This window comes from Anomaloglossus baeobatrachus, chromosome 12 (genome assembly GCF_048569485.1).
Source record: "Anomaloglossus baeobatrachus isolate aAnoBae1 chromosome 12, aAnoBae1.hap1, whole genome shotgun sequence".
NCBI lineage: Eukaryota > Metazoa > Chordata > Amphibia > Anura > Aromobatidae > Anomaloglossus > Anomaloglossus baeobatrachus.
In genome coordinates, this window is record NC_134364.1 from 3,242,712 (window position 1) to 3,259,410 (window position 16,699).

Consider the following 16,699-nt stretch of genomic DNA (forward strand, 5'->3'; position numbering starts at 1 on the left):
ACCTGGTCAGCGTCGTCGCTGTGACTGCCGAACAATCCCTCCCTCAAGGGGGAGGGACGTTCGGCATCACCGAGACGTCACTAAGCGGCCGGCCAATCAAAGCGGAGGGGCGGAGATGAGCAGGACGTAACATCCCGCCCACCTCCTTCCTTCCGCATTGTGGCCGGCGGCAGGTAAGGAGACGTTCCTCGCTCCTGCGGTGACACACATAGTGATGTGCGCTGCCGCATGAGCAATGAACCACCTGGATAAACAACCCTTACCGATTTTTGGTTTTGGGACGACCTCTCCATGGTGAAAGATTTTCACCATTTTTGAGGTCGCTTAAGGTCGCAGGTCAGTGTCACACGCTGCGATATCGTTAATGACACCGGATGTGCGTCACTAACAACGTGACCCCGACGATAAAACATTAACGATATCGTAGCGTGTAAAGCCCCCTTTACAGTCTCCCTTCAACCTTAAAAACTATGATACCGTGTTTTTCCAAAAATAAGACCTCCCCCAAAAATAAGCCCTAGCAGGGATTTTCAGCATCTTCGGAGAAAGGCTTAAATATTAGCCCTCCCCCGAAAATAAGCCCTAGTCCCGGATCAATAATGAAGTGTCCCTGCAGCTAAAAAAGTTACAGATACTGCAGGACACTTCATTATACACAGCGGCACCCGGCAATCACACTCACCCCACACTGAGCGGCAGGACCTGCAGTGATCACACACCCGCACTCATCAGATCTCACACACACACAATCAGATCACACACACACACACAATCAGATCACACACACACACACAATCAGATCACACACACACACAATCAGATCACACACACACACACACACCAGATCACACACACACAATCAGATCACACACACACACAATCAGATCACTCACACACAAACATCGGATCACACACACACACACACACACACACACACCCAGATCTCACACACACACAATCAGATCACACACACACCAGATCTCACACACAAAAAACATCGGATCGCACACACAGATCGCACACATAATCAGATCGCACACACAAACATCGGATCACACGCAAACATCAAATCACACACACACAAACCGGATCGCACACACATTGGATCGCATACACACACCTCATCCAGTGACACCGATCTCTTCAAGCCGGGAGAATCTTGAGAGGCAGTGCGGTGCAGCGCGATGAACAGGACCTGCGGCCGGACACGTGACTTGCTTCATTCCCTGCTGCCGTAAGTGCTGGATGTGATGTGTGTGTGTGTGTGATCTGCTGTGTGTGTCTGCAATCGGCTGTGTTTTTTCTGCGATCGGCTGTGTGTGTCTGCGTTCGGATGTGTGTATCTGTGATCGGCTGTGTGTGATCTGCTGTGTATATCTGTGATCTGCTGTGTGTGTGTGTGTGTGTGTGTGAGATCTGCTGTGTGTGTCAGCTAGCAGCAGGGTAGGACGGTGTGCAGCACCGACCGGAGATCACAGGAGGACCTGGGAGCCACGCAGACGTCCTGGTCTGGTGAGTATGAGTCTCCTGGGAAGTGGGGGGGGGGGGTTTGTCTGCTTTTTTGGGGGGTAAACTTACCCCCAACCGTGTTTCTCCAAGAATAAGACCTCCTCCAAAAATAAGCCCTAGTGCTTTTTTGGGGGGCAAAAAAAATATAAGACAGTGTCTTATTTTTGGAAAAACACGGTACTATGATATGACTTGTGATCAGCCATGAGACCACACCTCTTATATGCAGCACCAGCTCCTCCTCTATCAGTGCTGACAACCAGCCTGCATACATGCAAGAGGTTGTCAGCCCTCTCTTTTTAGCCTGTGTATCTAGTCTTCTCCCCCATTGAGAGCTGCACTGCCGCTATTGCTCGATGTTGTGATCATACGGTGAGTGTAAGTATTCCAGGTCTGGGGCTTCTTCAGCTGTCTGTGCCCCCGCGGTCCTCGTGCCCCCCCCCCCCCACAGTCCTCATGCCCCCGCGGTCCTCGTGGGACCCCCCCCCCCCCCCCGCAGCGCGCGGTCCTCATGCCCCCTGCCGTCCTCATGCCCCCGCGGTCCTCGTGCCCCCCTCCCCCTGCCGTCCTCATGCCCCCGCGGTCCTCGTGCCCCCCTCCCCCTGCCGTCCTCATGCCCCCGCAGTCCTCATGCCCCCGCGGTCCTCGTGCCCCCCCCCCGCAGTCCTCATGCCCCCGCGGTCTTCGTGCCCCCCCCCGCAGTCCTCATGCCCCCGCGGTCCTCGTGCCCCCCCCGCAGTCCTCATGCCCCCGTGGTCCTCGTACAGGGCTATGCCCCTTGCAGTGATATTGTGGTACCGATATTGGTGGCAGTATCGGCACACAGGGATCAGGTTATGGATATTCCGCGGTGGATACAGACAATAAGACCACGAGGCGATGACCTGAAAATAAATGAGCTTTATTGATTAGCAGTGGCGTCTCTGCTGGTCCAGTGCGGCCCATGTAACATGAATTCTTTCGGCTCAGTACATCAAAACGTCATGCCACAAAGAAAACAACGGGGGCCATTTCATCATCACCACCCGGGGCCGGAGCACAAGAGCCCGACCCTCAGCGAGGATGTAGTCAGAGAAGGAGGAATGTGCATCTTCCAAAGCAGCAAAGAGTAAAAACAGCGGGAATGAGACAGAGCACCTGGTACTGGTCCCTCTATACTGGTCCCCCACAACCACCGGCCTCGTCAGTGCCCCCAATAATGGGGCATCTAAGGATGAGGAGCAGCGGCCAGCATGATCTGACTACTAACGAGCGCTGCTGCTGGTGCACTGGAAAGGAACATTTAACACTAGAGATGCCAGCGACCCCGGCCCAGGGCCGGACTGAGGACGGCCTATGACCCCACTTCAGCCAGTGACCATGCCGCCCCAGGGTGACATACAATCAGATGGGGAGTCACTGGCAGGGTCCGGACGCAGCTTCTCAGGTCAGCACCATAAGTAGCACCTGTGCTGTTCCTCCACCGCAGAGTAACAGACATAGAAATGTGAATCCGCCCCCGCAGAGACAAAACATGGAGTGAAGGCCTCAGACGGAGGAAAGTCGTCACCGGTCCCATCCAGAATAAATAAGTAAAATGGAAAGAAAATGTACAAATATAAACCGGGTGTGGGGGGCTCAGGGCCCGGCCCAGAGGACCCAGCCCGATGATGGCGGTGTGGTGCCAGCTCTGCGTGGTCAATCTTCCGTCTCCTCGTACGTGGTCTCATCAAACGGTCGATCCAGCAGCGGCACAAAGTGGTGTCGGGAATATTTCAGCTGCAAAAGGTCTCCGACCTCGCTGATCTTATTCAGGGCCTGCCAGAGAGAATCGGGGGTCAGTGTAGAAACTGCGGGCCCATAGAATCATACCCCGTGGATGGGGCAGCAGTGATGGCGGAGGATCGGGGGGCAGTGTAGAAACTGCAGGCCCATACAATCATACCCCATGGATGGGGCAGCAGTGATGGCGGAGGATCGGGGGGCAGTGTAGGATCATACCCCATGGATGGGGCAGCAGTGATGGCGGAGGATCGGGGGCAGTGTAGAATCATACCCCATGGATGGGGCAGCAGTGATGGCGGAGGATCGGGGGCAGTGTAGGATCATACCCCATGGATGGGGCAGCAGTGATGGCGGAGGATCGGGGGGCAGTGTAGGATCATACCCCATGGATGGGGCAGCAGTGATGGCGGAGGATCGGAGGGAAGTGTAGGATCATACCCCATGGATGGGGCAGCAGTGATGGCGGAGGATCGGAGGGCAGTGTAGGATCATACCCCATGGATGGGGCAGCAGTGATGGCGGAGGATCGGAGGGCAGTGTAGGATCATACCCCATGGATGGGGGGCAGCAGTGATGGCGGAGGATCGGGGGCAGTGTAGAATCATACCCCATGGATGGGGGGCAGCAGTGATGGCGGAGGATCGGGGGCAGTGTAGAATCATACCCCATGGATGGGGCAGCAGTGATGGCGGAGGATCGGAGGGCAGTGTAGGATCATACCCCATAGATGGGGCAGCAGTGATGGCGGAGGATCGGGGGGCAGTGTAGAATCATACCCCATGGATGGGGCAGCAGTGATGGCGGAGGATCGAGGGGCAGTGTAGAATCATACCCCATGGATGGGGCAGCAATGATGGCGGAGGATCGGGGGCAGTGTAGAATCATACCCCATAGATGGGGCAGCAGTGATGGCGGAGGATCGGGGGGCAGTGTAGAATCATACCCCATGGATGGGGCAGCAGTGATGGCGGAGGATCGAGGGGCAGTGTAGAATCATACCCCATGGATGGGGCAGCAGTGATGGCGGAGCATCGGGGGCAGTGTAGAATCATACCCCATAGATGGGGCAGCAGTGATGGCGGAGGATGGGGGGGTCAGTGTAGAATCATACCCCATGGATGGGGCAGCAGTGATGGCGGAGGATCGAGGGGCAGTGTAGAATCATACCCCATGGATGGGGCAGCAATGATGGCGGAGGATCGGGGGCAGTGTAGAATCATACCCCATGGATGGGGCAGCAGTGATGGCGGAGGATCGGGGGGCAGTGTAGGATCATACCCCATGGATGGGGCAGCAGTGATGGCGGAGGATCGGGGGCAGTGTAGAATCATACCCCATAGATGGGGCAGCAGTGATGGCGGAGGATCGGGGGGCAGTGTAGAATCATACCCCATGGATGGGGCAGCAGTGATGGCGGAGGATCGAGGGGCAGTGTAGAATCATACCCCATGGATGGGGCAGCAGTGATGGCGGAGCATCGGGGGCAGTGTAGAATCATACCCCATGGATGGGGCAGCAGTGATGGCGGAGGATCGGGGGTCAGTGTAGAATCATACCCCATGGATGGGGCAGCAGTGATGGCGGAGGATCGGGGGTCAGTGTAGGATCATACCCCATGGATGGGGCAGCAGTGATGGCGGAGGATCGGGGGTCAGTGTAGAATCCTACCCCGTGGATGGGGCAGCAGTGATGGCGGAGGATCGGGGGGCAGTGTAGGATCATACCCCATGGATGGGGCAGCAGTGATGGCGGAGGGTCGGGGGGCAGTGTAGAATCATACCCCATGGATGGGGCAGCAGTGATGGCGGAGGATCGGGGGCAGTGTAGAATCATACCCCATGGATGGGGCAGCAGTGATGGCGGAGGATCGGGGGGCAGTGTAGAATCATACCCCATGGATGGGGCAGCAGTGATGGCGGAGGATCGGGGGGGCAGTGTAGAATCATACCCCATGGATGGGGCAGCAGTGATGGCGGAGGATCGGGGGGCAGTGTAGAATCATACCCCATGGATGGGGCAGCAGTGATGGCGGAGGATCGGGGGCAGTGTAGAATCATACCCCATGGATGGGGCAGCAGTGATGGCGGAGGATCGGGGGCAGTGTAGAATCATACCCCATGGATGGGGCAGCAGTGATGGCGGAGGATCGGGGGGGCAGCAGTGATGGCGGACCACCTCCCAGCCGCGGACTCTTACCTCATCCAGCATCTCCCTGGTATGAGCGGCTGACACACAGAACCGCGCTCTGGACTCGATGATGGGGGTGGCAGGAAACCCCACAACTACTACTCCAATGTTCCTCTTCAGCATCTCTCGTCCGAACGCCCTGTGGAGAGGAAGAGGAGTCACTGTCTGTGTATGACATTGCGGGCGGCAGAAGACCAAGGACCACACCTGATCCCCTCCCCCCGTAATTACAGGGGCTGCACGGACCCGGGCCAGACTGGGAGAATTCTCCTCTTATCCACAGATGGGCTGGGGGTAGATGGCAGAGACGGTATTATCGGGGAGGCGCAGGATTATGGAGGGTCTCATAGCACCGGTCTGTAGTCAGTGTTATCGGGAGAGGCGCAGGATTATGGAGGGTCTCATAGCACCGGTCTGTAGTCAGTGTTATCGGGAGAGGCGCAGGATTATGGAGGGTCTCATAGTACCGGTCTGTAGTCAGTGTTATCTGGAGAGGCGCAGGATTATGGAGGGTCTCATAGTACCGGTCTGTAGTCAGTGTTATCTGGAGAGGCGCAGGATTATGGAGGGTCTCATAGCACCGGTCTGTAGTCAGTGTTATCGGGAGAGGCGCAGGATTATGGAGGGTCTCATAGTACCGGTCTGTAGTCAGTGTTATCTGGAGAGGCGCAGGATTATGGAGGGTCTCATAGCACCGGTCTGTAGTCAGTGTTATCGGGGAGGCGCAGGATTATGGAGGGTCTCATAGCACCGGTCTGTAGTCAGTGTTATCGGGAGAGGCGCAGGATTATGGAGGGTCTCATAGCACCGGTCTGTAGTCAGTGTTATCGGGAGAGGCGCAGGATTATGGAGGTCTCATAGCACCGGTCTGTAGTCAGTGTTATCGGGAGAGGCGCAGGATTATGGAGGGTCTCATAGCACCGGTCTGTAGTCAGTGTTATAGGGACAGGCGCAGGATTATGGAGGGTCTCATAGCACCGGTCTGTAGTCAGTGTTATCGGGAGAGGCGCAGGATTATGGAGGGTCTCATAGCACCGGTCTGTAGTCACTGTTATCGGGAGAGGCGCAGGATTATGGAGGGTCTCATAGCACCGGTCTGTAGTCAGTGTTATAGGGACAGGCGCAGGATTATGGAGGGTCTCATAGCACCGGTCTGTAGTCAGTGTTATCGGGAGAGGCGCAGGATTATGGAGGTCTCATAGCACCGGTCTGTAGTCAGTGTTATAGGGACAGGCGCAGGATTATGGAGGGTCTCATAGCACCGGTCTGTAGTCAGTGTTATCGAGAGAGGCGCAGGATTATGGAGGGTCTCATAGAACCGGTCTGTAGTCAGCGTTATCGGGGAGGCGCAGGATTATGGAGGGTCTCATAGCACCGGTCTGTAGTCAGTGTTATCGGGAGAGGCGCAGGATTATGGAGGGTCTCATAGCACCGGTCTGTAGTCAGTGTTATCGGTAGAGGTGCAGGATTATGGAGGGTCTCATAGCACCGGTCTGTAGTCAGTGTTATCTGGAGAGGTGCAGGATTATGGAGGGTCTCATAGCACCGGTCTGTAGTCAGCGTTATAGGGAGAGGCGCAGGATTATGGAGGGTCTCATAGCACCGGTCTGTAGTCAGTGTTATCGGGAGAGGCGCAGGATTATGGAGGGTCTCATAGCACCGGTCTGTAGGCAGTGTTATCGGGAGAGGCGCAGGATTATGGAGGGTCTCATAGCACCGGTCTGTAGTCAGTGTTATCGGGAGATGCGCAGGATTATGGAGGGTCTCATAGCATCGGTCTGTAGTCAGTGTTATCGGGAGAGGCGCAGGATTATGGAAGGTCTCATAGCACCGGTCTGTAGTCAGTGTTATCGGGAGAGGCGCAGGATTATGGAGGGTCTCATAGCACCGGTCTGTAGTCAGTGTTATCGGGAGAGGCGCAGGATTATGGAGGGTCTCATAGCACCGGTCTGTAGTCAGTGTTATCGGGAGAGGCGCAGGATTATGGAGGGTCTCATAGCACCGGTCTGTAGTCAGTGTTACCGGGATCGGCGCAGGATTATGGAGGGTCTCATAGCACCGGTCTGTAGTCAGTGTTACCGGGATCGGCGCAGGATTATGGAGGGTCTCATAGCACCGGTCTGTAGTCAGTGTTATCGGGAGAGGTGCAGGATTATGGAGGGTCTCATAGCACCGGTCTGTAGTCAGCGTTATCGGGAGAGGCGCAGGATTATGGAGGGCCTCATAGCACCGGTCTGTAGTCAGTGTTATCGGGAGAGGCGCAGGATTATGGAGGTCTCATAGCACCGGTCTGTAGTCAGTGTTATAGGGACAGGCGCAGGATTATGGAGGGTCTCATAGCACCGGTCTGTAGTCAGTGTTATCGGGAGAGGCGCAGGATTATGGAGGGTCTCATAGAACCGGTCTGTAGTCAGCGTTATCGGGGAGGCGCAGGATTATGGAGGGTCTCATAGCACCGGTCTGTAGTCAGTGTTATCGGGAGAGGCGCAGGATTATGGAGGGTCTCATAGCACCGGTCTGTAGTCAGTGTTATCGGGAGAGGTGCAGGATTATGGAGGGTCTCATAGCACCGGTCTGTAGTCAGTGTTATCTGGAGAGGTGCAGGATTATGGAGGGTCTCATAGCACCGGTCTGTAGTCAGCGTTATAGGGACAGGCGCAGGATTATGGAGGGTCTCATAGCACCGGACTGTAGTCAGCGTTATCGGGAGAGGCGCAGGATTATGGAGGGTCTCATAGCACCGGTCTGTAGTCAGTGTTATCGGGAGAGGCGCAGGATTATGGAGGGTCTCATAGCACCGGTCTGTAGGCAGTGTTATCGGGAGAGGCGCAGGATTATGGAGGGTCTCATAGCACCGGTCTGTAGTCAGTGTTATCGGGAGATGCGCAGGATTATGGAGGGTCTCATAGCATCGGTCTGTAGTCAGTGTTATCGGGAGAGGCGCAGGATTATGGAAGGTCTCATAGCACCGGTCTGTAGTCAGTGTTATCGGGAGAGGCGCAGGATTATGGAGGGTCTCATAGCACCGGTCTGTAGTCAGTGTTATCGGGAGAGGCGCAGGATTATGGAGGGTCTCATAGCACCGGTCTGTAGTCAGTGTTATCGGGAGAGGCGCAGGATTATGGAGGGTCTCATAGCACCGGTCTGTAGTCAGTGTTACCGGGATCGGCGCAGGATTATGGAGGGTCTCATAGCACCGGTCTGTAGTCAGTGTTATCGGGAGAGGTGCAGGATTATGGAGGGTCTCATAGCACCGGTCTGTAGTCAGCGTTATCGGGAGAGGCGCAGGATTATGGAGGGCCTCATAGCACCGGTCTGTAGTCAGTGTTATCGGGAGAGGCGCAGGATTATGGAGGGTCTCATAGCACCGGTCTGTAGTCAGTGTTACCGGGATCGGCGCAGGATTATGGAGGGTCTCATAGCACCGGTCTGTAGTCAGTGTTATCGGGAGAGGTGCAGGATTATGGAGGGTCTCATAGCACCGGTCTGTAGTCAGCGTTATCGGGAGAGGCGCAGGATTATGGAGGGCCTCATAGCACCGGTCTGTAGTCAGTGTTATCGGGAGAGGCGCAGGATTATGGAGGGTCTCATAGCACCGGTCTGTAGTCAGTGTTATCTGGAGAGGCGCAGGATTATGGAGGGTCTCATAGCACCGGTCTGTAGTCAGAGTTATCGGGAGAGGCGCAGGATTATGGAGGGTCTCATAGCACCGGTCTGTAGTCAGTGTTATAGGGAGAGGCGCAGGATTATGGAGGGTCTCATAGCACCGGTCTGTAGTCAGTGTTATAGGGAGAGGCGCAGGATTATGGAGGGTCTCATAGCACCGGTCTGTAGTCAGTGTTATAGGGAGAGGCGCAGGATTATGGAGGGTCTCATAGCACCGGTCTGTAGTCAGTGTTATCGGGAGATGCGCAGGATTATGGAGGGTCTCATAGCACCGGTCTGTAGTCAGCGTTATCTGGAGAGGCGCAGGATTATGGAGGGTCTCATAGCACCGGTCTGTAGTCAGCGTTATCGGGAGAGGCGCAGGATTATGGAGGGTCTCATAGCACCGGTCTGTAGTCAGTGTTATAGGGAGAGGCGCAGGATTATGGAGGGTCTCATAGCACCGGTCTGTAGTCCGTGTTACCTGGAGAGGCGCAGGATTATGGAGGGTCTCATAGCACCGGTCTGTAGTCAGTGTTATCGGGAGAGGCGCAGGATTATGGAGGTCTCATAGCACCGGTCTGTAGTCAGTGTTATCTGGAGAGGCGCAGGATTATGGAGGGTCTCATAGCACCGGTCTGTAGTCAGTGTTATCGGGAGAGGCGCAGGATTATGGAGGGTCTCATAGCACCGGTCTGTAGTCAGTGTTATCGGGAGAGGCGCAGGATTATGGAGGGTCTCATAGCACCGGTCTGTAGTCAGTGTTATCGGGAGAGGCGCAGGATTATGGAGGGTCTCATAGCACCGGTCTGTAGTCAGCGTTATCGGGAGAGGCGCAGGATTATGGAGGGTCTCATAGCACCGGTCTGTAGTCAGTGTTATAGGGAGAGGCGCAGGATTATGGAGGGTCTCATAGCACTGGTCTGTAGTCAGTGTTATCGGGAGAGGCGCAGGATTATGGAGGGTCTCATAGCACCGGTCTGTAGTCAGCGTTATCGGGAGAGGCGCAGGATTATGGAGGGTCTCATAGCACCGGTCTGTAGTCAGTGTTATCGGGAGAGGTGCAGGATTATGGAGGGTCTCATAGCACCGGTCTGTAGTCAGTGTTATCGGGGAGAGGCGCAGGATTATGGAGGGTCTCATAGCACCGGTCTGTAGTCAGTGTTATCGGGGAGAGGCGCAGGATTATGGAGGGTCTCATAGCACCGGTCTGTAGTCAGTGTTCTAGGGAGAGGCGCAGGATTATGGAGGGTCTCATAGCACCGGTCTGTAGTCACTGTTATCGGGAGAGGCGCAGGATTATGGAGGGTCTCATAGCACCGGTCTGTAGTCAGTGTTATAGGGAGAGGCGCAGGATTATGGAGGGTCTCTTAGCACCGGTCTGTAGTCAGTGTTATAGGGAGAGGCGCAGGATTATGGAGGGTCTCATAGCACCGGTCTGTAGTCCGTGTTACCTGGGGAGGCGCAGGATTATGGAGGGTCTCATAGCACCAGTCTGTAGTCAGTTTTATCGGGAGAGGCGCAGGATTATGGAGGGTCTCATAGCACCGGTCTGTAGTCAGTGTTATCGGGAGAGGCGCAAAATTATGGAGGGTCTCATAGCACCGGTCTGTAGTCAGTGTTATCGGGAGAGGCGCAGGATTATGGAGGGTCTCATAGCACCGGTCTGTAGTCAGTGTTATCGGGAGAGGCGCAGGATTATGGAGGGTCTCATAGCACCGGTCTGTAGTCAGCGTTATCGGGAGAGGCGCAGGATTATGGAGGGTCTCATAGCACCGGTCTGTAGTCAGTTATCGGGAGAGGCGCAGGATTATGGAGGGTCTCATAGCACCGGTCTGTAGTCAGTGTTATAGGGACAGGCGCAGGATTATGGAGGGTCTCATAGCACCGGTCTGTAGTCAGCGTTATCGGGAGAGGCGCAGGATTATGGAGGGTCTCATAGCACCGGTCTGTAGTCAGTTATCGGGAGAGGCGCAGGATTATGGAGGGTCTCATAGTACCGGTCTGTAGTCAGTGTTATCGGGAGAGGCGCAGGATTATGGAGGGTCTCATAGCACCAGTCTGTAGTCAGTGTTATAGGGAGAGGCGCAGGATTATGGAGGGTCTCATAGCACCGGTCTGTAGTCAGTTTTATCGGGAGAGGCGCAGGATTATGGAGGGTCTCATAGCACCGGTCTGTAGTCAGTGTTATCTGGAGATGCGCAGGATTATGGAGGGTCTCATAGCACCGGTCTGTAGTCAGTGTTATAGGGAGAGGCGCAGGATTATGGAGGGTCTCATAGCACCAGTCTGTAGTCGCACTGAAAGGATTGGTGGGTGAAGACCCCCGTGTGCCCCGCACTGGACACTCAGGACCTTATATTCACATGGGGCTTAAGGATTTCAGCTGCACTTGTTTGTTAACCCTTCCTGTGCCGCCGCCGCCTCCTCCTTACCCGATCTTTGCCGGCATGTACAGCATTAGTGGAACCACAGGGGAGTCGCTGTTTCCGTAGATGATGAACCCCATCTCTGTGAGGCGGCGTCTGAAGTATCGGGTGTTCTCCGCCAGCTGCTCCACGCGCTCTTGTCCTGGTGGGATAAAGCCCTGGTTACATGGAGGATGAATGAGACTACTGACCCGGACGCTGAGCGGCGGAAGAAAACAGGAGCACCGGCCGCTGCGCAGGCCAATCAGTGCAATTACAGAGGTCAGGGGTCACTGGTATCTGCGTCATCCACACCCTGCAGCCACGACCAATGGCGCCACCTCCCAGCGGGTGCAACGCAGCCATCACACAGACATTTATCATCTGCCAACAGGCAGCTGGATCATTGAGGGGTTTACGTCAGTCAGCGACAGCCCCCATCACTGTGTACTGTGAGAGCGTCACTAATCCCTCCAGGCAGCCTCAGCATCTACAGACAGTGCCCCCCCCGGGTGTATGGTGGCACCTGGTACCGCAGGCACCTGGAGGGGCGCATTGTGACAGTAACACTTCGGTTGCTGCAGGGTTGCCATCGACCAATAGATAGCCCGGGGTCTGCAGCAGTCAGCGCGGCTGTCAGCTGCGGCGGTTCGGTGAAGCAGTCAGCGCGGCTGTCAGCTGCGGCGGTTCGGTGAAGCAGTCAGCGCGGCTGTCAGCTGCGGCGGTTCGGTGAAGCAGTCAGCGCAGCTGTCAGTTGCGGCGGTCCGATGCAGCAGTCAGCACGGCTGTCAGCTGCGGCGGTTCGGTGAAGCAGTCAGCGCAGCTGTCAGGTGCGGCAGTCCGGTGAAGCAGTCAGCGCGGCTGTGAGGTGCAGCGGTCCAATGCAGCAATCAGCACGACTGTCATGTGCAGCGGTCCGGTGCAGCAGTCAGCACGGCTGTCAGGTGCGGCGGTCCGGTGAAGCAGTCAGCGCGGCTGTGAGGTGCAGCGGTCCAATGCAGCAATCAGCACGACTGTCATGTGCAGCGGTCTGGTGCAGCAGTCAGCGCGGCTGTCAGGTGTGGCGGTCCGGTGCAGCAGTCAGCGCAGCTGTCAGGTGCGGCGGTCCGATGCAGCAGTCAGCGCGGCTGTCAGGTGCGGCGGTCCGATGCAGCAGTCAGCGCGGCGGTCATTGTGGTGCTCGCTGTCTCTCTCGACAGCAGGACGAGGTTTTCTTCTTGGAAGAATCTGGAATCAATCTTCCTTGTTTTGCTGTAATTGTATGAAGAGGCCCCATCCGTCTGCCCCGGGGCAATTATCAGAGGATGTGAGGGGCACGGATAATGTCTACCATCAGAGAAGAGAACACATACTAAGGGGCGGGAGATCACAGCGGCTGTAGCACTACAAGTTACAGCAGTGGTGGGAAGGATATACAGTACAGGATACCGGAGGGTGATCACCTGCACAAATGGCGCCAAACACAGTGAGGACGACAAGTCCGTGTAACCACATCACTCAAAAAAAGACAGGGAAGGGTTAAACGCCTGTGTGTGACCCCCACTGTGATGTCAGCCGCCCCCCCAATACACAAACAACTTTATCACAACCAGATGCTGCAGCCCCCTGTCCTCCCTCCACACTGCCTTTGATCCTGGACAATGTTTATAATCCCCGGCTGAGCGGAGTCTTCTCTCCCCAGGGAGGACGAGGACTCCTGGAGTTCATCTACAGACTGTAAATCACTGCGTGCCAATGGAGGAAGAGTGTCGGCAACCGACGCCGGGAAGAGAGACGACAACCGAGGCCAGGAAGAGTGCCGACAACCGAGGCTTCGGCCGGGAAGAGTGCCAGCAACCGATGAAGGGAAGAGAGCTGACAACCAAGGCTCCGGCCGGGAAGAGTGCCGACAACCGAGGCTCCGGCCGGGAAGAGTGCCAACAACCGAGGCTCCGGCCAGGAAGAGTGCCGACAACTGAGGCTCCGGCCGGGAAGAGAGCCATCAACCGAGGCTCCGGCCGGGAAGAGAGCCAGCAACCGACGAAGGGAAGAGAGCCGACAACCGAGGCTCCGGCCGGGAAGAGTGCCGACAAGCAAGGCTCCGGCCGGAAAGAGTGCCGACAACAGAGGCTACGGCCGGGAAGAGAGCCATCAACCGAGGCTGGGAAGAGTGCCGACAACCGAGGCTCCGGCCGGGAAGAGTGCCGTCAACCGAGGCTCCGGCCGGGAAGAGTGCCGACAAGCAAGGCTCCGGCCGGAAAGAGTGCTGACAAGCGAGGCCGGGAAGAGTGCTATCAACCGAGGCCGGGAAGAATGCCGACAACCGAGGCTCCGGCCGGGAAGAGGGCAGACTACCGCGGCCTGTAAAGAGGGCAGACTACCGCGGCCTGTAAAGAGGGCAGACTACCGCGGCCTGTAAAGAGGGCAGACTACCGCGGCCTGTAAAGAGGGCAGACTACCGCGGCCTGTAAAGAGGGCAGACTACCGCGGCCTGTAAAGAGGGCAGACTACCGCGGCCTGTAAAGAGGGCAGACTACCGCGGCCTGTAAAGAGGGCCGACAATTGAGGCCCCAGCCGGGAAGAGAGCAGACAACAGAGGCCGGGTAGAGAACTGACAACTGAGGCAGTTGCCGGGTAGAGACAAGTCAACCAAGGCCCCGGATGGGAAGACAGCTGACAACCGAGGCCCTGGATGGGAAGTGATAAAGGGAAGGATGTGGACCCAGCACGAATCCAGTAAAAATGTAAAAAAATGCTTTATTGGTATGCTTTAAAAATGAGCCAGGAAACACACGGTACGGCAGTGTATCACACACGGTACGGCAGTGTATCACACACGGTACGGCAGTGTATCACACACGGTACGGCAGTGTATCACAGGCAGACTTTACGCGATTTCTACTCAGTAATTAAAAGCAGGAGTCCTTAATCATAAGTTACCTGTGAGAGGCTGCAGACGGGATATATATGTGCTCTAGAGATGGGAACAGAGATACAAAGGGGCGGAGGGGGTTACCAACACCGATGCCCAGAGGTGCAATCAAAATCCTGCATGTGAAGAGAAGGGGGCTGATCTATCTTAAAAAATGGTAACAGATTAAACAAAGAAATCCACAAAATATATATATATATATAGATATTTATAATATAAATAAATGGGTTACATAAATCGGATCCGCAGCACCTATATACGATTGTCTCATTTATGTATTACATAATCGGAATAAGTGTCCATGATATTGATACACATGATCCCAGTATAGAATGAGTAAATAGATATTTATACTGAAAAGAATATATGATTGTATACGTGGGATGCAAAAAGTGTGTATAATAAAAAACTAAAATTATGTAGCGTAGATCCGAATGAAAATTCAGACCAGTCGGCCGTGTGCTATGCAATTTTAGGATCCACTTATCTTCAGCCTGCAATAAAGCAGCAGAACGATGGCCTCCTCTGGGGGTCTGGAGACACGCGCAATGCCTGGTACCGTTAGGAGGAAAAATCGCCTCCATGCGAATCCAGAAAATGACGTGTGAGACCCGATAGTGAGCGTTTCTTCCCAACTTCTGTGGGTGGTGTGAACAGGGTTGAGGGTCCTCGTATGCTCAGAGAAGCGTATTCTAAGTGATCTAGAAGTACACCCTATATAATCCTTATTGCAGGACCAGCGAGATGCTTTATATACAGTGCCTACAAGTAGTATTCAACCCCTGCAGATTTAGCAGGTCTACACATTCGGAATAACTTGGCATTGTGACATTTGGACTGTAGATCAGCCTGGAAGTGTGAAATGCAGCAAAAAAGAATGTTATTTCTTTTTTTTATTTTTTTTTTTAAATTGTGAAAAGTTTATTCAGAGGTCATTTATTATTCAACCCCTCAAACCACCAGAATTCTGTTTGGTTCCCCTAAAGTATTAAGAAGTATTTCAGGCACAAAGAACAATGAGCTTCACATGTTTGGATTAATTATCTCTTTTTCCAGCCTTTTCTGACTAATTAAGACCCTCCCCAAACTTGGGAACAGCACTCATACATGGTCAACATGGGAAAGACAAAGGAGCATTCCAAGGCCATCAGAGACAAGATCGTGGAGGGTCACAAGGCTGGCAAGGGGTACAAAACCCTCTCCAAGGAGTTGGGCCTACCTGTCTCCACTGTTGTGAGCATCATCCGGAAGTGGAAAGCTTATGGAACTACTGTTAGCCTTCCACGGCCTGGACAGCCTTTGAAAGTTTCCACCCGTGCCGAGGCCAGGCTTGTCCGAAGAGTCAAGGCTAACCCAAGGACAACAAGGAAGGAGCTCCGGTAAGATCTCATGGCAGTGGGGACATTGGTTTCAGTCAATACCATAAGTAACATACTCCACCGCAATGGTCTCCGTTCCAGACGAGCCCGTAAGGTACCTTTACTTTCAAAGCGCCATGTCAAGGCTCGTCTACAATTTGCTCATGATCACTTGGAGAACTCTGAGACAGACTGGTTCAAGGTTCTCTGGTCTGATGAGACCAAGATCGAGATCTTTGGTGCCAACCACACACGTGACGTTTGGAGACTGGATGGCACTGCATACGACCCCAAGAATACCATCCCTACAGTCAAGCATGGTGGTGGCAGCATCATGCTGTGAGGCTGTTTCTCAGCCAAGGGGCCTGGCCATCTGGTCCGCATCCATGGGAAGATGGAAAGCAGGGCCTACCTGGAGATTTTCGCCAAGAACCTCCGCTCCTCCATCAAGGATCTTAAGATGGGTCGTCATTTCATCTTCCAACAAGACAACGACCCAAAGCACACAGCCAAGAAGGCCTGGTTCAAGAGGGAAAAAATCAAGGTGTTGCAGTGGCCTAGTCAGTCTCCTGACCTTAACCCAATTGAAAACTTGTGGAAGGAGCTCAAGATTAAAGTCCACATGAGACACCCAAAGAACCTAGATAACTTGGAGAAGATCTGCATGGAGGAGTGGGCCAAGAAAACTCCAGAGACCTGTGCCGGCCTGATCAGGTCTTATAAAAGACGATTATTAGCTGTAATTGCAAACAGGGGTTATTCCACAAAATATTAAACCTAGGGGTTGAATAATAATTGACCCACACTTTTATGTTGAAAATTTATTAAAATTTAACTGAGCAACATAACTTGTTGGTTTGTAAGATTTATGCATCTGTTAATAAATCCTGCTCTTGTTTGAAGTTTGCAGGCTCTAA

At 54.4% G+C, this 16,699-nt stretch overlaps 1 protein-coding gene across 1 annotated transcript in view; it reads right to left on the reverse strand.

The window, feature by feature from the left end:
- Positions 1 to 2,389: 2,389 nt before the first annotated feature.
- SPTLC2 (serine palmitoyltransferase long chain base subunit 2) overlaps positions 2,390 to 16,699 on the reverse strand; it is a 33,719-nt gene continuing 19,409 nt past the window's right edge. The window contains exons 10-12 of the mRNA XM_075331286.1: positions 11,541 to 11,676; positions 5,470 to 5,599; positions 2,390 to 3,306 (exon numbers count right to left, since the gene is read on the reverse strand). Coding sequence (XP_075187401.1) covers positions 3,187 to 3,306; positions 5,470 to 5,599; positions 11,541 to 11,676 — 386 coding nt within the window. The 3' untranslated portion in view covers positions 2,390 to 3,186. The remainder of the gene's footprint in view (positions 3,307 to 5,469; positions 5,600 to 11,540; positions 11,677 to 16,699) is intronic.